Source organism: Pogoniulus pusillus, chromosome 42 (genome assembly GCF_015220805.1).
Source record: "Pogoniulus pusillus isolate bPogPus1 chromosome 42, bPogPus1.pri, whole genome shotgun sequence".
NCBI lineage: Eukaryota > Metazoa > Chordata > Aves > Piciformes > Lybiidae > Pogoniulus > Pogoniulus pusillus.
The window spans coordinates 5,123,782-5,144,270 of record NC_087305.1 but is presented as its reverse complement, the minus strand read 5'-3'; the positions used below and the strand labels follow the sequence as shown (position 1 = coordinate 5,144,270).

Sequence of the window (20,489 nt, the reverse complement as noted above, 5' to 3'; positions counted from 1 at the left end):
TTCCGCCCCCCCATTGTCTAAATGCCTTCACCTGGGAGTCTCAAATCTCACCTCAACACCTCCCTTTCTGCCTCTCCACTCCTCTTGCTGTCTGAGTGGGGTCTGCTTTGGCTCTGGGGTGCACAACCTGCCCTGGGCCTGGGCTTGGGTTTGGGTTTCTTTTCCTCTGCCTCTTCTGTCTCACCTCCTGGTACAAACAACCCCAAAACCCATCAGTAAATGGAGGTTCACATCGAAATGGAAGGTGAATTAAAACTCCAAAGCCCAAATCTGCAAGTCCTGAGTGTGTGGGGATGTGGCACTGAGAGCGTGGAGGGAAGAGGTGGAGCCATGCCCAAAGGAGGGCAGGGAAGCTGGGGGAGGATCTGGGGGACAGAGGCTGGGAAGGAGCAGCTGAGGGGAGCTGAGGCTGTTCAGCCTGAAGAGGAGGCTGAGAGGAGACCTTTGGCTGAAGCAGGCTGGAGCCAGCTGGGTTTGGTCTCATCTGGCTGTGAGGAGGAAGCTCCTGGCAGAGAGAGTGATTGGCACTGGAATGGGCTGCCCAGGGAGGTGGTGCAGTGCCCATGGCTGGAGGTGTTGTAGCCAAGCCTGGCTGGGGCACTGAGTGCCATGGCATGGGTGGTTGGGCAGGGCTGGGGGCTGGGTTGGGCTGGCTGAGCTCTCTGCCAGCCTGCTTGGTTCTATCATTCTCTGATCCAGGGAGGTGCCCAGTGGCCATGGGGGCTGAGGGGACTCAGGCTCAGCCTTGCTGTGGCCTGGGCAGCCTGCTCTGGCTGGAGCTGCTGCCTGCAGGGCGGTTGTGCCAAGCTGACCTTTGAGGGTTCCTTCCAGTCTATCTTTGGTACCAGGTTGAACTTGATGACCTTAGAGAGCTTTTCCACCCTCAGTGATTAAATATCCCACAGACATCTGTGCCACTTCAGAGGCTCAGGGCTGCCTGGGGGGGCTCACAGCAGCCTTCTCCTCTCTCTCGCACCCAGAGCTCCTCCAGCTCCCTTTCCCAGCTCAGTGGCTGAGCAGAGCTTTGCTCGGTGCTGCTTCTCCCCCCTGGCTTTGGCTGCAGGGATGACTTCCAGAAGGTCAGACCCCTCCAAACCTCAGCTTGGCTTTGGTGTGTGAGTGAGGAGGTGAACTCTCTTCTTGCCCTCCCCTGGCCAGGTCGAATCAAGTACTCGGAGCGAGTCTACGACGCCTGCATGGACACCTTCGACTGTCTTCCCCTTGCTGCCCTCCTGAACCAGCAGTTCCTCTGTGTGCATGGAGGCCTCTCCCCAGAGATCACCTGTCTAGATGACATTAGGAAAGTAAGTCAGCTCTTGGCCTGCCTGCCTGCCATGGCCTCCCCCCCAGAGGGAGTCAGGGCCAGGGTGGGCGAGGCCCTGAGCAGTGGGGTTGGAAACTGGAACAAGCTGGGGGCAGAGTGAGGTGAGAGCAGCCCTGAAGGAAGAGGCTTGGGGGTGTTGGGTGCTGAGCAGCTCCCCAGGGGCCAGCAGTGCCCTCCTGCAGCCCTGAAGACAGAGCCTTGGAGGTGCTGGGTGCTGAGCAGCTCCCCAGGGGCCAGCAGTGCCCTCCTGCAGCCCTGAAGAGCCTTGGGGGTGTTGGGTGCTGAGCAGCTCCCCAGCAGCCAGCAGTGCCCTCCTGCAGCCCAGCAGGCAGCTGTGTGCTGGCTGCAGCCAGAGCAGTGTGGGCAGCAGGGCAGGAGAGGGGATTGTGCCCCTGGGCTCTGCTCTGCTCAGACCTCACCTCCAGTCCTGCCTCCAGTGCTGCTGTCCCCAGCAGAAGGACTCAGAGCTGCTGGAGGGAGGCCAGAGGAGGTCACAAAGATGCTGCCAGGGCTGGAGCAGCTCTGCTGTGAGCACAGGCTGAGGGAGCTGGGGGGGTGCAGAGGAGAAGGCTCCAGGGGGACCTCAGAGCTGCTGCCAAGAGCTGAAGGGATCCTGCAGGAAGGCTGCAGAGAGACTTTTGCTGAGGGTGCCCAGAGCCAGGCCCAGGGGGAATGGTTTGGAGCTGAGGCAGAGCAGGCTGAGAGTGGAGCTGAGGAAGGAGCTGTGCGGTGTGAGGGTGGTGAGAGCCTGGCACAGGCTGCCCAGGGAGGCTGTGGCTGCCTCCTGCCTGGGGGTGCTCAGGTCCAGGCTGGATGAAGCTCTGAGCAGCTGAGCCAGGCTGAGAGCTGTCCCTGGGCATGGTGAGGAGGTTGGAGCAGATGATCTCTGAGCTCCTTCCCAGTCTAAGCCATTCCATGATCTCTAAGGTCCCTTCCAACCCAACCCACTCTGTCAGCTGTGTGGTTAATTTGCTTGCTTGCCTCTCAGGTGCACTTTCAGGTTGTGGCTCCTGTGCTCTGCACCTCCCCAGCCCAGATCTGCCTCCTCTGCTGCAGCTTTGCCCAGCCCTGCCCTGATTTTGTCTCCATCTTCAGTTAGACAGGTTCAAGGAGCCTCCAGCCTTTGGCCCAATGTGTGACCTGCTCTGGTCTGATCCCTCAGAGGATTATGGCAATGAGAAAACCTTGGAGCACTTTGCCCACAACACTGTCAGAGGCTGCTCCTATTTCTACAGGTAAGAGAGGGGTTGGGGGGGAGGCTTTGGGGGGGGCTGCAGCTCTGTGTCTCCCTTTACACCCACCTGGGTGGGTTGTTGAGCTGCTGGAGGGTTGGAGGCTGTACAGAGGGCACCAGGCCAGGCTGGCAGCAGGGATGAGGTTCAACAAGGTCAAGGGCTGGGAACTGCACTTGGGTCACAACAGCTCCAGGAAGGCTCCAGGCTTGGGGCAGAGTGGTTGGGAGCTGCAGAGAAAGAGCTGGCGGGGGGGGGGGGTTGGCAGCAGCTGGAGATGAGCCAGGGGGTGCCCAGGTGGGCAAGGAGGGCAGCAGCAGCCTGATAAGGAACAGCAATGGTGTGGGCAGCAGGAGCAGGGCAGGATTGGCCCCTTGGAGTGGGCACTGCTGAGGCCACAGCTTGAGTGCTGGGTCAGTTTTGGGTCCCTCACTCTAAGGAGGAGCTGGGGAAGGGTCTGGAGAGCAAGAGAAGGAGCTGAGGGAGCTGGGGAGAGCCTGGAGAAGAGGAGGCTGAGGGGAGACCTTCTGGGTCTCTACAGCTCCCTGGGAGGAGGCTGCAGCTAGCTGGGGACTGCAACCTGTGCCAAGGAGCAAGGGGCAGGACAAGAGGAAATGGCCTCAAGGTGCCCCAGGGCAGGTTTAGGTTGGAGAGAGAAGAAAAGTTCATCCCTGGAAGGGTTCTCAGAGCCTGGCCCAGGCTGCCCAGGGAGGTGGTTGAGTTCCCTGCCATGGAGAGGTGGTGCTGAGGGCCATGGCTCAGCCCCAGCCGTGGTAGAGGCAGAGAATGGTTGGAGTGGAGGAGCTTGAAAGGCTTTTCCAGCCTGAGTGGTTCAGGGGGGCTGAGGTCTGTGTGCAGATAAACTGCTCTGCACTCACAGCATCCCTGGCTCGGGGGCAGCCTGCAACTGGCTCTGACACACCAACTCCTGTTTGTTTTCCCCCCTGCTGTAATGCTGAGCTCTCCTTGGATGCTGTGACTGATGAAATGGCTGTGCTGGAAGGCAGAGCTGCTGCCCTGGGCTGGCACAGAGCCTCTGCAGAGCTTTGCAGGCGTTGGACAGTAGCAGAGACTCGAGGAAATGAGAGAGTCATGGAATGGCTCAGGCTGGAAGGGAGCTCAGAGCTCCTCTGCTCCAACCTCCTGCCGCGGGGCAGGGACAGCTCTCAGCCTGGCTCAGCTGCTCAGAGCTTCACCCAGCCTGGCCCTGAGCACCCCCAGGCAGGAGGCAGCCACAGTCTCCCTGGGCAGCCTGTGCCAGGCTCTCACCACCCTCACACTGCACAGCTCCTTCCTCAGCTCCACTCTCAGCCTGCTCTGCCTCAGCTCCAAACCATTCCCCCTGGGCCTGGCTCTGGGCACCCTCAGCCAAAGTCTCTCTGCAGCCTCCCTGCAGGATCCCTTCAGCTCTTGGCAGCAGCTCTGAGGTCCCCCTGGAGCCTTCTCCTCTGCAGGCTGCACCCCCCCAGCTCCCTCAGCCTGTGCTCACAGCAGAGCTGCTCCAGCCCTGGCAGCATCTTTGTGGCCTCCTCTGGCCTCCCTCCAGCAGCTCTGAGCCCTCCTCCTGCTGGGGACAGGAGGCAGGACTGGAGGTGAGGTCTGAGCAGAGCAGAGCCCAGAGGCACAATCCCCTCTCCTGCCCTGCTGCCCACACTGCTCTGCCTGCAGCCAGCACACAGCTGCCTGCTAGGCTGCAGGAGGGCACTGCTGGCCCCTGGGGAGCTGCTCAGCACCCAGCACCCCCAAGGCTCTTCCTTCAGGGCTGCTCTCACCCCACTCTGCTCCCAGCTCGTTGGGCAGTTGCGGTGCTGCTGCCTGCCCCAGGGCTGCCGCTGCAGACCTCTTGGTGACCTTCCCCTCCCCTCTCTCCCGCAGCTACCCTGCGGTCTGCGAGTTCCTGCAGAACAACAGTTTGTTATCTGTAATCCGAGCTCACGAAGCCCAGGACGCAGGGTAAGTGCTGCCAGCCGAGCAGCTTCTCTCTCCCTGCCCCCCTCCACCTCCCACCTCTCCCTCCTGCTCCCCCCGGGCTCTGCAGCCTCTCTAACCCCTGCCCTCTTCATTCCAGGTACCGCATGTACAGGAAGAGCCAGACCACAGGCTTCCCATCGCTCATCACCATCTTCTCTGCACCCAATTACTTAGATGTCTACAACAACAAGGGTAAGGCAGGCAGGGCCAGGCCCCTGCTGCTCTTTGCATGGCCCCAGGCCTGCAGAAAGGTCCTCTCCATCTCCCTGGGGTGCACTGAGGAGGCAAACAGGGGGAGGGAGGTTCTGCCCTGCTGCTCTTCTGCCCTGCTGGGGCCACAGCTGCAGTGCTGGGGACAGGTTTGGGCTCCCCAGGGGCAGAGGGACAGGGAAGTGCTGCAGAGAGTCCAGGGCAGGCTGGGAGGATGCTGAGGTGCCTGGAGCAGCTCTGGGGGGAGCAAAGGCTGAGCCCTGGGGCTGAGAGCCTGCAGGAGAGCAGCCCCAGAGGGCATCTGAGCAGTGCTGAGCAAGAGCTGAAGGAGCTGTGGGGGGCAAGAGGCTGGGGCCAGGCTCTGCTGAGTGGTGCCCAGTGCCAGGCCAAGGGGCAGTGGGCACAAAGTGGACTCCAGAAGGCTCCAGCTGAAGAGGAGGAGAAAGTTGTTTGTTGTGAGGGTGCTGAGGCCTGGAGCAGGCTGCCCAGAGAGGCTGTGGAGCCTCCTTGTGTGCAGAGCTGCCAACCCCCCCTGGGCACTGTGCTGCTGGGCAAGCTGCTGGGGGTGCCCTGCTGGGGCAGGGGGGGCTTAGCCTGGCTGAGCTCCAGAGCTGCCTTCCCACTGCTCCACGCTGGGATTGAGGAATTCCCTCTCCTTGCCCACTCTCTCCTCTGCTCTGTCTGCATCCCAGCTGTGAGGTGAAGCAGCTTTGCTCCTGACTCACCAGCTGCAAGCTGCTGCATTCCCCAGCTCCAGCTCAGAGACTTGCAAGCCTGGAACAGCCTTTCCATCCCCAACCCTCTGCCAGCTGAGCACTGCTGATGCCTGCAAGCTCTGTGCTATCCTCTGCCCCTAGAACCACATGAGCAGAGTGAGCAGCTCCCCTCCCTGGGGCTGCTTTTCACCTCCTCACTCTGCCTCTGAGCTCTGTTGTCACTTTTTGAGTTGCCTAAAGCTCAGCAGCTTCGTTCAGTCAACCTCTGCTGCTGGGACAGGCTGGAGGGGAAGCAACCTCCTGGCTTCACCTGGCCTGGGTATGGCTTAAACCTTGCTGGGGATGCTGTGGGGACAGCCTGAAAGAGTTGGGGCTGTGCAGGCTGCAGCAGAGGAGGCTCCCAGGGGACCTTCTTGTGGCCTGCCAGCATCTGAAGGGGGCTCCAAAAAGCTGGGGAGGGACTTTTGAGGCCGTGAGGGAGTGTAAGGGCTGGGGGGGATGGAGCAAAGCTGGAGGTGGGGAGAGTCAGACTCTAGGTCCCTATGGCCCTCAGCACCACCTCCCCCTGGCCCTCAGCACCACCTCCCCATGGCTTTGAGCCCTCTCAAGGTAAAGAACCAAAGGAAGTTTGGCTGCACACCAGCCAAGTGCTCCTCGAAAGACTTGGCCCAAACCCTCCTGTGCTGTGAGCAGAGCCTGAGGCAGTTGGGGCTGTGCAGGCTGGAGAGGAGAAGGCTCCCAGGGGACCTTCTTGTGGCCTTGCAGTGCCTTAAGGGGCTACAAGAGAGTTGGGGAGGGACTTTTGAGGCTGTCAGGTAGGGAGAGGACTGGGGGGGATGGAACAGAGCTGGAAATGGGGAGAGTGAGGCTGGAGGTGAGGAGGAAGTTGTTGAGCAGGAGAGTGGTGAGAGCCTGGCAGGGGCTGCCCAGGGAGGTGGTGGAAGCTTCATCCCTGGAGGTGTTTGAGGCCAGGCTGGCTGAGGCTGTGTGCAGCCTGCTCTGGTGTGAGGTGTCCCTGGGCATGGCAGGGGTTGGCACTGGCTGCTCCTTGTGGTCCCCTCCAGCCCTGCCTGGTTCTGCTTCCTGCCAGCTGCTGTGGCTTCAGGAAGTTTGCTGAGCTCTGGGGGGAGGTGCAGTGCCCTGGGGCCATGGTTTTTGTCTCCTCTCTGTTCCCTCTCCTTAGCTGCTGTACTCAAGTACGAAAACAACGTCATGAACATCAGGCAGTTCAACTGCTCCCCACACCCCTACTGGCTCCCCAACTTCATGGATGTCTTCACGTGGTCTTTGCCTTTTGTTGGGGAAAAGGGTAAGGGAAATCTTCCTCCTTTGCTTATGATTGCTCCCAGCCCCCACCCCTCAGTGTTAGAAGCCAACACAGGCTGCTGAATGGAAGCAGAGAGCCCAGGGCGAGGAGGAGCTCAACCTGCAGAGGAGGGGAAGTGAAGAGGTGTGGGAAGCTCTCAGCAGCAGAATGGATCCTTGCCTGCTGTTCCTGCACTGCTGCTGGGCTGGGGTGGCCCCACCTGGGACTTGGCAGAGCTTGCCCTTGGGTTTGCAACAGGGACAGGAAAATCTCCCCCCTTGGCTTGTGGCCCACTGGGGAGGAAGTGTTGGCTCCACTTGCAAGGCTGCTTCTGCTGGCAAGGAGATGAGGAAGCTTAAAATAGGACCAAGGTTTTGCCTCCATTTCCCAGCAAAAAAGGGATCCAGAGCTCCTGCTGGGCCTGGGTCCCACCCCAGGGGGTCTGAGATCTGCCCCAGGGTGTTTAAAAGGCACCCCAGAGAGTCTGAATCCCCTCCCAGGAGGGATAAAACCCACCTCAGGAGTCTGAATCCCCTCCCAGGGGTTTTAAATCCCACCCCAGGAGTATGGATCCCATCCCAGGGGGTTTAAATCCCACCCCAGGAGTCTCAATCCCACCCCAGGGAGTTTAAATCCCACCCCAGGAGTCTGAATCCCATCCCAGGGGGTTTAAATCCCACCCTAGGAGTCTGAATCCCATCCCAGAGGGTTTAAATCCCACCCCAGGAGTCTCAATCCCATCCCAGAGGGTTTAAATCCCACCCCAGGAGTCTGAATCCCATCCCAGAGGGTTTAAATCCCACCCTAGGAGTCTGAATCCCATCCCAGAGGGTTTAAATCCCACCCCAGGAGTCTCAATCCCATCCCAGGGGGTTTAAATCCCACCCCGTGGAGCTTAAACCTCACCCCAGTGCTATTTTGCCTGACTTTGAGGCTCCAAAGGGACATTTTTTGGTGACTTTGGGGCACCAAAGGGATATTTTTGTGGCTTTCAGGCACCAAAGGGTTATTTTTTCTTACTTTGAGGTACCAAAGGGCTATTTTCTGTGGCTTTGAGGTACCAAGGGGGCATTTTTCCTGACTTTGAGGCACCAAAGAGCCCTTCCCTGTGACTTTGAGCACCCAGAAGTTGAACTCTCCCCAAGATTCAATGTTCTCAGAGCCAGGTGGCCTCTAGTGCAGGTCTGGGGAGGGGGTGTTGAGATGAGACCTTGAGCAAGCCCAGCCTGTTCTTGTGTGACTGCTGGCACCTCCCTCCCCACATCTGCTTCATCTGTGCTATGCTTGGCCCTCAGCCACCTCCTTGGCAGGAGGGGTGGAGGATGTCTTCTGCTCCTGGTACTGCTGCCAGCCAGCAGCAGGCTGCAGCTAAAAGCATCTTTGGGTCTCCACTCTGCAGAGTTAGAAACGACCTTGAGATCCCTTTTGGTGTGGTCCCTTCAGACCCCTCCTTGTCTGCCCTCTCCTGCCTGTCATGGGGGCAGAGCATTAACGTGGCTGAGTCAGGAAACACCTCACAGTAGAATGGGTTTGTTCTGCTGGAACCTCACCCCCCAGAGCTCTGCACAGAGTTAGGTTGGGTTGGTAGCAGCCTGTTTGGTTGGGATTATCTTCCAGAAGGATGTTAGGGATAAGTTTGGCTGTTTAGGAAGTCAGGCAATGGGAAAGGCTAAGCTGTAAGCACAGCTTTACCCTCACAGAGGCACTCAGCTCTGGCCCCTGCATGGATCCCTCTGCAGGAGCAGCCTTGTGAGGCTGCAGGCAATGTCCAATCATAGAGACCCAGGCCACAGAAGTCCTTAGACAGGGATGGGATAAAAGCAGAGCCATGCCAAGGTAGGAGCTGTCCAAAACAGGGGTGGGATAAAACCAAGAGCCATACAAAGGCAGGGATGGGATAAAACCAGAGCTGTACAAGGGCAGGGATGGGATAAAACCAGAGCTGTACAAGGGCAGGGATGGGATAAAACCAGAGCTGTACAAAGGTAGGAGCTGTCCAAAGCAGGGACAGGATAAAACCAGAGCCATGCCAAAGTAGGAGCTGTCCAGAGCAGGGACAGGATAAAAGCAGAGCCATGCCAAGGTAGGAGCTGTCCAAAACAGGGGTGGGATAAAACCAAGAGCCATACAAAGGCAGGGATGGGATAAAACCAGAGCTGTCCAAAGTAGGGATGGGATAAAACCAGAGCTGTACAAAGGTAGGAGCTGTCCAAAGCAGGGACAGGATAAAAGCAGAGCCATGCCAAGGTAGGAGCTGTCCAGAGCAGGGACAGGATAAAAGCAGAGCCATGCCAAGGTAGGAGCTGTCCAGAGCAGGGACAGGATAAAAGCAGAGCCATGCCAAGGTAGGAGCTGTCCAAAGCAAGGACAGGATAAAAGCAGAGCCATGCCAAGGTAGGAGCTGTCCAAAGCAAGGACAGGATAAAAGCAGAGCCATGCCAAGGTAGGAGCTGTCCAAAGCAAGGACGGGATAAAACCAGAGCCATGCCAAGGTAGGAGCTGTCCAAAGCAAGGACAGGATAAAACCAGAGCCATGCCAAGGTAGGAGCTGTCCAAAGCAAGGACAGGATAAAAGCAGAGCCATGCCAAGGTAGGAGCTGTCCAAAGCAAGGACGGGATAAAACCAGAGCCATGCCAAGGTAGGAGCTGTCCAAAGCAAGGACAGGATAAAACCAGAGCCATGCCAAGGTAGGAGCTGTCCAAAGCAAGGACAGGATAAAAGCAGAGCCATGCCAAGGTAGGAGCTGTCCAAAGCAAGGACGGGATAAAACCAGAGCCATGCCAAGGTAGGAGCTGTCCAGAGCAGGGACAGTTGGAGCTGGATGATCCTTGAGGTCCCTTCCAACCTAGACCATTCCATGAGTAGTTTTTCCTGCCTTTCCCCTCCCATCCAAAGCACAGAGTGAGAGGGAGAAGAGAGGAGCTTGGGGTACCCAGGGCACTGACCTCCTCCTCTCTGCCCTCTTGCAGTCACAGAGATGCTGGTCAACATCCTCAACATCTGCTCTGACGATGAACTGATTTCAGATGGGGATGAGACATTGGAAGGTAAAAAGCAGCACAGCCACAGCCAACCCTTTGACCCAAGCTGCTGGCACTGGGTGGGCCTGAAGGTTGGGAAGGTCTTTTTGAGCTCCATGCCCAGCCCTGGGTCTCTGCTCCCTGTCCTTTGTGGGGTTTTCTGGTGGTAGGATGCACCTGGGGTTGGTTTTTTTCTTGCTTGCTTTCTTTTCTTCTTTGTTTTTCCTTTTCTATTCACTCCCAGAGAAAGCAAACCCAAATTCTGCTGCCACAGATGCTCCCTGCCAGCTTCTCCTGCTCCTGCCAGGCACTGCTTCCCACTTGGTTTTAGTTGTTTCCACTCCCAATTCCAAATTTGCAGCACCAAACTCTCCACCCAAGCTTCTCCTCTGCAAAGGTGAACTTCTTGGGTCACCCCAGAAAGGTCTTGCATCAAAGGGACAAAGCAGCTGCAGAGCTCTGTCTGGGGGGGACCTCTTGGTGATGACCTAAAAGGAGCCCAGAGAGAGGCTGTGGATGCCTCTGGAGGTGCTGAAGGCCAGGTTGGAGGAGGCCTTGAGCAACCTGGGCTGCTGCAGGTGTCCCTGCCTCTGGCAGGGGGGGTTGGAACTGGATGAGCTTTGAGGTCCCTTCCAACCCAACCATATCCATGAGTCTCTTTGGATCTGGATCAGCTTTCAGGTCCCTTCCAACCCAGTTCATGAGTTTCTTTGGTACTGGGTGATCTTAGAGGGCACTGCCAACCCAAACCCACTCCATGAATCCCTTTGGAGCTGGAAGAGCTTTCAGGTCCCTCCCAACCCACTCCATGAATGTCTTTGGATCTGGATCAGCTTTCAGGTCCCTCCCAACCCACTCCATGAATCCCTTAGGATCTGGATCAGCTTTCAGGTCCCTCCCAACCCACTCCATGAATCCCTTTGGATCTGGATCAGCTTTCAGGTCCCTCCCAACCCACTCCATGAATCCCTTTGGAACTGGATCAGCTTTCAGGTCCCTCCCAACCCACTCCATGAATGTCTTTGGATCTGGATCAGCTTTCAGGTCCCTTCCAGCCCAGCTCCATCCTGTGACCTGTGTGGGGGCATGAAGCAAGCTGTGTGTGGGGTGGGGGCTGTGAGCATTCACAAGGCCTTCCAGGGGAGCTTCCTGTCCTGCTCCATGCAGGGTGAGGACCAATGTGTCCCTCAGGAGAAGCAGAACACCCATGTGGGGGGGTGGGGGAGGGCTACAAGGACCTTCCACTGTTTTGTATCAACAGGTTGAGCCTTTTTAACCCCTTTGAGCCTTCTTCTCCCATTTGCATTTTCTTTTCTTTTGTGCTGTGGTTTCTTTGTTTTCCTTTCCCCTTCCTTCCTGGTTTGTTTTTTTGTTCCTTTTTGGCTGTTTTTTTGCTTTTTAAATTCTTCTTTCTCCTCCCCCATGAGAATTAAATTTGTTTCTTCTATCTCTGTCTCCATCTCCTTGTTTCTTGGTGTCTCCTCTCCCTGAAGATCACTACATTTCAAGCTATCCGAAAGGTACCCAGCTAGAATTTGCTACCAGCTTTCACTTTTCTCTCCACTCTTTTTGTCCTTTCCTTTGCTTCTGTTTCTTTTCATCCCTCTCTTGTCCTGGATATTTTCTTTCCTCCCCTCCACTGCCTGTTTGCCACCAGACTCCCTCAGACTCGGACTGATCAGTAGCTGACTTAATTTGGGGGCAGCTTCTTCGTCTCTCCTTTTCAGTTCTCACCTGAAGCTGTTGGGGGGTTTTGTTCTTCTCTTTTTTTCCCCCCTCCCTCTCTCTTCTCTTTTGCTCTTCCCTCCTTTTGCTCTTCCCTCCTTTTGCTCTTCCCTCCTTTTGCTCTTCCTTCCTTTTCCTTTTGCTTTTCCTTCCTTTTCCTTTTGCTTTTCCTTCCTTTTCCTTTTGCTTTTTCCCTCCTTTTCCTTTTGCTTTTTCCCTCCTTTTCCTTTTGCTTTTTCCCTCCTTTTCCTTTTGCTTTTTCCCTCCTTTTCCTTTTGCTTTTTCCCTCCTTTTCCTTTTGCTTTTTCCCTCCTTTTCCTTTTGCTTTTTCCCTCCTTTTCCTTTTGCTTTTTCCCTCCTTTTCCTTTTGCTTTTTCCCTCCTTTTCCTTTTGCTTTTTCCCTCCTTTTCCTTTTGCTTTTTCCCTCCTTTTCCTTTTGCTTTTTCCCTCCTTTTCCTTTTGCTTTTTCCCTCCTTTTCCTTTTGCTTTTTCCCTCCTTTTCCTTTTGCTTTTTCCCTCCTTTTCCTTTTGCTTTTTCCCTCCTTTTCCTTTTGCTTTTTCCCTCCTTTTCCTTTTGCTTTTTCCCTCCTTTTCCTTTTGCTTTTTCCCTCCTTTTCCTTTTGCTTTTTCCCTCCTTTTCCTTTTGCTTTTTCCCTCCTTTTCCTTTTGCTTTTTCCCTCCTTTTCCTTTTGCTTTTTCCCTCCTTTTCCTTTTGCTTTTTCCCTCCTTTTCCTTTTGCTTTTTCCCTCCTTTTCCTTTTGCTTTTTCCCTCCTTTTCCTTTTGCTTTTTCCCTCCTTTTGCTTTTTCCCTTTCTCTCCTTTTTTTTAGTTTTAACCCTTCTGTGCTCCTCCAGGAACTTGAGAAGCTACCTCCTGGCTCTATCTCTGTTGGCTCCTGAATGCAGCCACTTCTAGTGCATGGCTGAGCCAGCTCGGTGCATGTTTAGACCTCCTCTGGTTTGGCTTGGACTGTCCTGATGTTGTAGCTGGGGCCATGTGAGGAATCTCAGCTGAGAGGAGATGGATTTGGTTCCTCTTTTCAGTTCTGCCTTTCCTTCCTTCCTTCCTCTTTTCCTTTCTTTTGGTTTGTTTTTTCAGTTCTTTCCCCCCTCTTCCATTCTTCTCTCTCCTGTTGGCTCTTGGCTAGAAGAGGGAGGAAGAGAAAGGACTTCACCAATCTTCTCCCTCTTGTGTTCAGCCTGGGTGAGGGTTGGGGGTCAAAGCCAGGGCTGCAAGGCTCCAGCCAGCCCTTTCACCATGCCTGTTGGATGCCAAAGCTGCTGCTTGTGTCACTCTCCTCCTTCCATGGCCAGCACAGCAGTCAGCTCCTCCTCAGCCTCCTCCTGCCTTGCTCCGTGGCTGGCTCCATTCGTGTCCCATCCTGTGGCAGTGTGATCAGACCTGGTTGAGCTTCCAACCAGACCTTCCTCAGCCCTTGTTTGGTTGTTTGGTTTCCTTTCCCTTGCTGGTTCTAACTCTCTTTCTTAGACCTCTTTTTCCCCCCCCCGCCCCCCTTGTGTCATCTCCTTGGTGTTGCCCTTTTCTCACTGCTCCTCCTTGCAGCTCTCTCCACTCTCCGGTTGGTTCTTTTGTCAATCATCATTTCTTGGTTTGGGTTTGGTTTTGGTTTGGTTTTGACCTCCCTGGAGTCAGGCAGATGCTTCCTATTGCCTGGAAAAGCAGGATTCAAAACACCCCAAAGCCTTTAACATGCTGCTCTTGTGGTGTGTGGTTTGTTTCTTCTCTTCCCACAGGTGGGACAACGGTGAGGAAGGAGATCATCAGGAATAAGATCAGAGCCATTGGGAAGATGGCAAGAGTCTTCTCAGTCCTGAGGTGGGCAGGCAGCTGGGGGCAGGGGGGCAGAGTTTGAAGGGGGTGGCTGGGTGGGAAAGCAGAAGAACAAAGTCAGAGGAGGATGCTGGGCAAGGTCCTGCTGGGGGAAGAAGTCTTTGAGGTGTGGAATTTATCCCAGTCTCTTCCAACCCATTCCCTGGAGGTGTTGAAGCCAAGGCTGGATGAGGCACTTAGTGCCATGGGCTGGTTGGTTGGGCAGGGCTGGGGCACAGGTTGGGCTGGAGGAGCTTGGAGCTCTCTGCCAACCTGCTTGGTTCTGTGGGGCTATGATTTCAGTAGGTGAAGGCTCTTCAGGAGGGCTTGGAGTGACAAGGTGAGAGGCAGTGGTTGGGAAGGTTGAGGTTGGGCAGCAGGAGGGAGTTCAGTGGTTGGGAAGTGGAGCAGGGGAGGTTGAGGTTGGGCAGCAGGAGGGAGTTCAGTGGTTGGGAACTGGAGCAGAGGAGGTTGAGGTTGGGCATCCAAATCAAGACCCATCCATGCCTCCTAAGAGGCAGTGCCATGGGAGAGAGAGAACAAAATGACTCAGGTTGGGGTTTGTGGATCTGGGAGTCCTGTGGGATGCCTGCAGGAACCATGGAGACAGAGTCCTGAGTGGAAGAGCATCAGGTGCAGCCTGCCTGAGCTGGCAACCACAGCACAGCTCCTGGAGCCATGGCATGGGCTGGAAGAGACCTGCCAGGTCCTGGAGCCAGCCTCTGCCCAGCACTGCCCCAGGGCAGCACCAAGCCATGGCCCTCAGCACCACAGCTCCAAGCTTTGAGACCCCTTCAGGGGTGGGGACTCCACCACTGCCCTGAGCAGCCTGGGGAAGAAGTTGTTCCTCATGGCCAAGCTGAACCTTCCTAGGGGCAACTTGAGGCCATTTCCTCTTGTTCTGTCACTTCTGCTATCTTCTGAGACCCAGAGGCAGAGGCTGAGGGTGGTGGTTCCTGGGTGCATGACTCAAACTCTCCTCTGGAGCAGAACTGGAGCTGATTCAGGGCATTTAGCCCTCCCAGGCTGCCTTTGCTGGGCTGGCACTGCCATGGGCGTGGTGGTTCACTCAGCAGAGCTCCTGCATTTCTAGGGCAGGGCTGTGCTCAGTGCCCAGATCAGGCTGTGCCCAGCACAGGGCAGACTCCAGTCCTTATGCCACCCTCCACCAGCAGCCTCGTGTGGACCTAAATGGTCGCTGTGGTGAGCTCTTAGTAGCTCACTATGAATTCCCTCACCCAAGAAGGACCTCGAAGGGCTGGAGAAGGGCAGTAAAGCTGGGGGGAAGGGTCTGGAGAACAAGAGAAGGAGCTGAGGGTCCTGGGGTTGGTGGGTGACAGCAGCTAAGGATGAGCCAGGGGGTGCCCAGGTGGCCAAGAAGGGCACCAGCAGCCTGGCCTGGCTCAGCAATGCTGTGGGCAGCAGGAGCAGGGCAGGGATTGTGCCCCTGGACTGGGCACTGCTGAGGTCACAGCTTGAGTGCTGGGGTCAGGTTTGGGCCCCTCACTCCTAAGAAGGACATTGAGGAGCTGGAGCAGGTCCAGAGAAGGGCAACAAAGCTGGGGAAGGGTCTGGAGAACAAGAGAAGGAGCTGAGGGAGCTGAGGCTGGAGAAAAGGAGGCTGAGGGGAGACCTTGTGGCTCTCTACAACCCCTGGGAGGAGGCTGGAGCCAGCTGGGGGTTGGGCTCTGCTCCCAGGGAGCAAGAGACAGGACAAGAGGCATTGGCCTCAGGTTGCCCCAGGGGAGGTTTAGGTTGGAGACTGAAGAATCTTCTTCACTGAAAGGGCTCCCAGAGCCTGGCACAGGCTGCCCAGGGAGGTGTCTGGATGCCCACCCCTGGGGGGGTTTCCAAGCCCCAGAGGTGGTGCTGGGGGCCATGGCTCAGCCCCAGCCCTGGCAGAGTCAGGCAGTGGTTGGACTGGATGAGCTCCAAGCCAACCCTCTCCATGGCCCCTCAGCCCCAGGGGTCTCTGAGCTGGTTGTGTTGTCTCTCTCTTGCAGGGAGGAGAGTGAGAGTGTGCTGACCCTCAAGGGCCTGACTCCCACAGGTACCCTGCCCCTGGGAGTGCTCTCAGGGGGGAGACAGACCCTGCAGACCGGTGAGTAAGGACCAACCTGCCCCCCACTGCCCCCACACCCAACCACTCAGCCCCCCCCCTGCCTTGCCTCAGGCTGCCAGGGGGCCCAGGAGGTGCTGCAGAGGAAGGCTTCAGAAGCAGGAGCCAGCAGAAGCCATAGGTGGGGACGTGGAGAACCTTCCAGGAGCTTCCCCAGCTGCCCTCCAGGAGGCTGCAGCAAAGCCCCCAGCAGCCTGCCCACAGCCCCTGCCTTGCTTTCAGTCAGTCCTTTCCCTGCCCGGGCAGCATCCTGCTGCCTGCTGCTGCCTGCTGCTGCCTGCTGCTGCCCTCTGAGCAGCATCTGGGGGGAGCTGCTCCTGCTGCCTTGGCCTTGCCCTAAAGCCCCCCAGTTGTAGCCCTGCAGGGCTGAATCCCACAGGCAGCTCTTGAGGGAAGATGCTCTCAGCTCTCCTTGGTGCTTCTGAAGCCTTCCCCCAGCCCCGTGGCTTTGCCCTGGCTTTGGGTGGTGCTGTGCTGCCTGACAGGCACTTGGCTCCCACTCAGCTGGGCTGGGGGAGTGGGGCAGTGAGCAAGCTCCTTCCTCCCCCTTCTCCCTCCCCTCTTCCTCTCTCCCCTTCTCCCTCCCCTCTTCCTCTCTCCCCTTCTCCCTCCCCTCTTCCTCTCTCCCCTTCTCCCTCCCCTCTTCCTCTCTCCCCTTCTCCCTCCCCTCTTCCTCTCTCCCCTTCTCCCTCCCCTCTTCCTCTCTCCCCTTCTCCCTCCCCTCTTCCTCTCTCCCCTTCTCCCTCCCCTCTTCCTCTCTCCCCTTCTCTCTTTCTCCCTCCCCTGCCCCTCCCTCCCCTGCCCCCTCTTCTTCCCCACTTCTCCCCCAACACCTGCCCCCTCTCTGCTCCTCCCTCCCTGCTGCCTCTATCCCCATCCCAGCTCCAGTCACTGCACACAAGGACAGAAGCCTCTCACCATCCCCACCCCCCTCAGGGATTTTCCTTCCTCCCTTTTTCCCCTCCAGCTCCTCTCACCTCTTTTTTTTTTCCCCCTTCCCCATTTCTCCCCAGATGTTGTTTTTTTCCCCTCTGGGGGGGGGCTGTGGGGAGTTGGGGGGGCTGTGGGCTCCCCGTGGGTGGAGGTGAGGTTGGTCACTCACTGTCACTCTGTTTTGTTTTGTTTCTTTTGTTCTCTTTCCCCTCTCTCTCCAATGTTTTGTTGCATGCCACTGCTCTTCTGTCTGGCAGCCACAGTAGAAGCGGTAGAGGCACGGGAAGGTATGGTTAGAACCCACCAGGGGCACCCCACTCATCCCTCTCTGTGTCTGTCTGCTGCCCTCCAGGAGCCTTGCCCTGCCTTGGGACAGCTTTGGGTGGGTGGGGGGTGGGTGGGGGGGTGGTTGGTTTTAATCTCCTCTTGCATCACCAGAAGTTGGAGAGGACAAAAGTCCCCTGCTGGGGAGCAAAAGAATGCACAATAGGCTGCTTGGGGTGCAGGTGAGCACCCAGGGGGGTCTAGGTGTGCCCCAGGGGGGTCCAGGTGAGCCCCAAGGGGGTCTAGTTGAGTCCCAAGGGGGTTTAGGTGAGCCCCAAGGAGGGGGTCCAGGTGAGCCCCAAGGAGGGGGTCCAGGTGAGCCCCAAGGAGGAGGTCCAGGTGAGCCCCAAGGAGGAGGTCCAGGTGAGCCCCAAGGGGGTTTAGGTGAGCCTCAAAGAGGTTTAGTCTAGGGGAGCCTCAAGGGGGTCCAAGTGAGCCCCAAGGGGGTTCTAGGTGAGCCTCAAGGAGGTCCAGGTGAGCCCCAAGGGAAGTCTAGTCTAGGAGAGCCCCAAGGAGGTCTAGAGGAGCCCCAAAGGGGTCCAGGTGAGCTTCAAGGGGGTCTGGTCTAGGTGAGGCTCAAGGAGGAGGTCCAAGTGAGCCCTCTCAAGGTGGAGAACCGAAGGAAGTTTGGCTGCAAACCAACCAAGTGCTCCTCAAAGGACTTGGCCCAAACCCATCTCTGCTGTGAGCAGAGCCTGAGGCAGTTGGGGCTGTGCAGGCTGGAGAGGAGCAGGCTCCCAGGGGACCTTCTTGTGGCCTGGCAGTGTCTTAAGTGGGCTACAAGAGAGCTGGGGAGGGACTTTTGAGGCTGCCAGGGAGTGGCAGGAGTGGGGGGGATGGAACAGAGCTGGAAATGGGGAGAGTGAGGCTGGAGGTGAGGAGGAAGTTGTTGAGCAGGAGAGTGGTGAGAGCCTGGCAGGGGCTGCCCAGGGAGGGGGTTGAGGCCCCATGGCTGGAGGTGTTTGAGGCCAGGCTGGCTGAGGCTGTGTGCAGCCTGCTCTGGTGTGAGGTGTCCCTGGGCATGGCAGGGGCTGGCACTGGCTGCTCCTTGTGCTCCCTGCCAGCCCTGCCTGGTTCTGTGCTTCTCAGCTCTCTGTGGCACCAAGACCCTTGGGCTCAGCACAGGGGGGATGCCCTCAGTGGTGGTGGGGCAGAGCTGAGCCTGCCCTCAGTGGGGCTCACTCCTCTTGGGTCTGGTCATGCAAGAATTGTTTGTCCCCCCCAGGACTGGCTCCTTCCCCTCTCCTGCTGCGGTGTGTGGTGGCTCTGAGGCCCTGGGGTGGTGTCTGTGTCCTCTTGGGCTTTTTGCTGTTGTTTGGTGTCCTGTTTGCCAGCTTGGGAGCTTTCCCTGACCTTTCCCTGCCTTGGGGGAGGTTGAGCACCTGTCTGGTTGTTGAGTTCCTGCTTCCAAAGTGGCTTCAAACTGAAACCATCAGGGGACCAGAGCGAATGGCTGCTGTGAGCTGCAGAGGTGGCACCCCCCAGCTGCCCTGTGCCCCCTCCCTGAGCTGGTGATGGGGAGGAATCAGTCCCCTGAGGGCCCATGGGATCGTTTTGGCTGGAAGAGACCTTTCAGATCATCAGGTCCAAGCCTTAGCCCAGCACTGCCCCAGAACAGCACCAAAACATGGTCCTGAGCACCACAGCTCCAGGGCTTGGAGAACCCTCCAGGGGTAGGGACTCCACCACTGCCCTGGGCCAGAGCTTGGCAACCCTCAAGGGGAAGAAATTGTTCCTCATGGCCAAGCTGAACCTGCCCTGGGGCAACTTGAGGCCATTTCCTCTTGCCCTGGCCCTTGTTCCTTGGGAGAAGAGCCCAAGTCCAGCTGGCTCCAGCCTCCTGTCAGGGAGCTGCAGAGAGCAATGAGGTCTCTCCTCAGCCTCCTCCTCCCCAGCCCTCTTCTCCAGACCCTTCCCCAGCTCTGTTGACCTGCTCCAGCTCCTCAAGGTCCTCCTGTGTTTTGGAGAGGAGGATGGGTGAAATTTGGGCACTTTTGATCCTTCAGGTCCTTTCCAGCCCTGACAATTCAGTGCTTGATCCTAAGTCTCTCCCAACCAGGCAGCTGCTTTCCATGCCCCCAATTCCATCCCCTCCACATCTTCCCATGCTCCATGGGGTGGACTGGGTTGGAACTGGGCTGATCCTCCAGCCCTGACAGTTCTGTGCTTGGTTCTTAACTGCCTCCAGCCAGGCAGCTGCTTTCCATGCCCCCAATTCCATCCCCTCCACATCTTCCCCTGCTCTATGGGGTGGAGTGGGTTGGAATTGGGATGATCCTCAAAGCCCACTTCCAGCCCTGACAGGTCTGTGCTTGGTTCTAAGTCTCTCCCAACCAGGCAGCTGCTTTCCATGCCCCCAATTCCATCCCCTCCACATCTTCCCACGCTCCATGGGGCTGACTGGGTTGGAACTGGGCTGATCCTCGAGGTCCTCTCCCAGCCCTGACCACTCCACCCTCACTTCTGTGTCCCTGGCAGCCATCCGAGGGTTTTCACCCCAGCACAAGATCCGCAGCTTCGAGGAGGCTCGGGGGCTGGACCGCATCAACGAGCGGATGCCTCCCCGCAAGGATTCTCTGCACGGGGACGGGCAGGTGACCTTGGTCAGCACCACCACAAACTCTGCCGACAAGAAAGCCCAGTGAGGGCCCCCCAGCGGCTGCCAGACCCCGACCTTGAGGAGTTTTATTTATTTATTATTATTATTATTATTATTGTTAATTATTAATTATTGTTATTATGAAGGGGGGGAGGGGGGAGGGGGGAGGGAGACCAAAAAAAAAGCGGCGCAATACCCGGAGGCGCCAGCAGGGGGAGCCGGAGCGCAGCCGTCGGTGGTGGTGGTGGTGGTGTGGGGTGGGCTGGGGGTGGTTGTTGGGGTGGGGGAGGGGGAGGAGGTAGGGGAGGGCTTGGTTTTTATTTGGGGTTTTATTTATGTTGGGTCTATAAAAAGTCTCCACTTTGATTGTTTTGTCTCAGTTTTCTTTGGGGTTTGGTTTCCTTTTGCTTTTCCTTTGGGGGTTGGGGCTTGATCTGGGTTGAGTTTTGGCTTGGGAGCATCTTCAGTTCCTTCTCCTTCTCTTTCCACCTCCTCTCCTCTCCTTCCACCTCCTCTCCTCTCCTTCCACCTCCTCTCCTCTCCTTCCACCTCCTTTCTTCTCTTTCCACCTCTCCTCTCCTCTCCTTCCACCTCTCCTCTCCTCTCCTTCCACCTCTCCTCTCCTCTCCTTCCACCTCTCCTCTCCTCTCCTTCCACCTCTCCTCTCCTCTCCTTCCACCTCCTTTCTTCTCTTTCCACCTCTTCTCTCCTCTCCTTCCACCTCTCCTCTCCTCTCCTTCCACCTCTCCTCTCCTCTCCTTCCACCTCTCCTCTCCTCTCCTTCCACCTCTCCTCTCCTCTCCTTCCACCTCTCCTCTCCTCTCCTTCCACCTCTCCTCTCCTCTCCTTCCACCTCTCCTCTCCTCTCCTTCCACCTCTCCTCTCCTCTCCTTCCACCTCTCCTCTCCTCTCCTTCCACCTCCTCTCCTCTCCTTCCACCTCTCCTCTCCTCTCCTTCCACCTCTCCTCTCCTCTCCTTCCACCTCTCCTCTTTTCTCCTTCCACCTCTCCTCTTTTCTCCTTCCACCTCTCCTCTCCTCTCCTTCCACCTCTCCTCTCCTCTCCTTCCACCTCTCCTCTCCTCTCCTTCCACCTCTCCTCTCCTCTCCTTCCACCTCTCCTCTCCTCTCCTTCCACCTCTCCTCTCCTTCCACCTCTCCTCTCCTTCCACCTCTCCTC

General features: G+C 57.2%; 1 protein-coding gene across 1 annotated transcript; it reads left to right on the top strand.

The window, feature by feature from the left end:
- The first annotated feature begins 1,123 nt into the window (after positions 1 to 1,123).
- On the top strand, positions 1,124 to 19,467 carry PPP3CC (protein phosphatase 3 catalytic subunit gamma). Its single transcript, XM_064175450.1, has 11 exons — positions 1,124 to 1,304; positions 2,420 to 2,559; positions 4,432 to 4,509; positions 4,625 to 4,719; positions 6,637 to 6,762; positions 9,730 to 9,807; positions 11,274 to 11,300; positions 13,260 to 13,341; positions 15,339 to 15,436; positions 16,645 to 16,674; positions 19,190 to 19,467. Exons 1-11 carry the CDS (start codon positions 1,197 to 1,199, stop codon positions 19,354 to 19,356), a joined length of 1,029 nt encoding a protein of 342 aa, XP_064031520.1. The 5' UTR covers positions 1,124 to 1,196; the 3' UTR covers positions 19,357 to 19,467.
- The last annotated feature ends 1,022 nt before the right edge of the window (positions 19,468 to 20,489 follow it).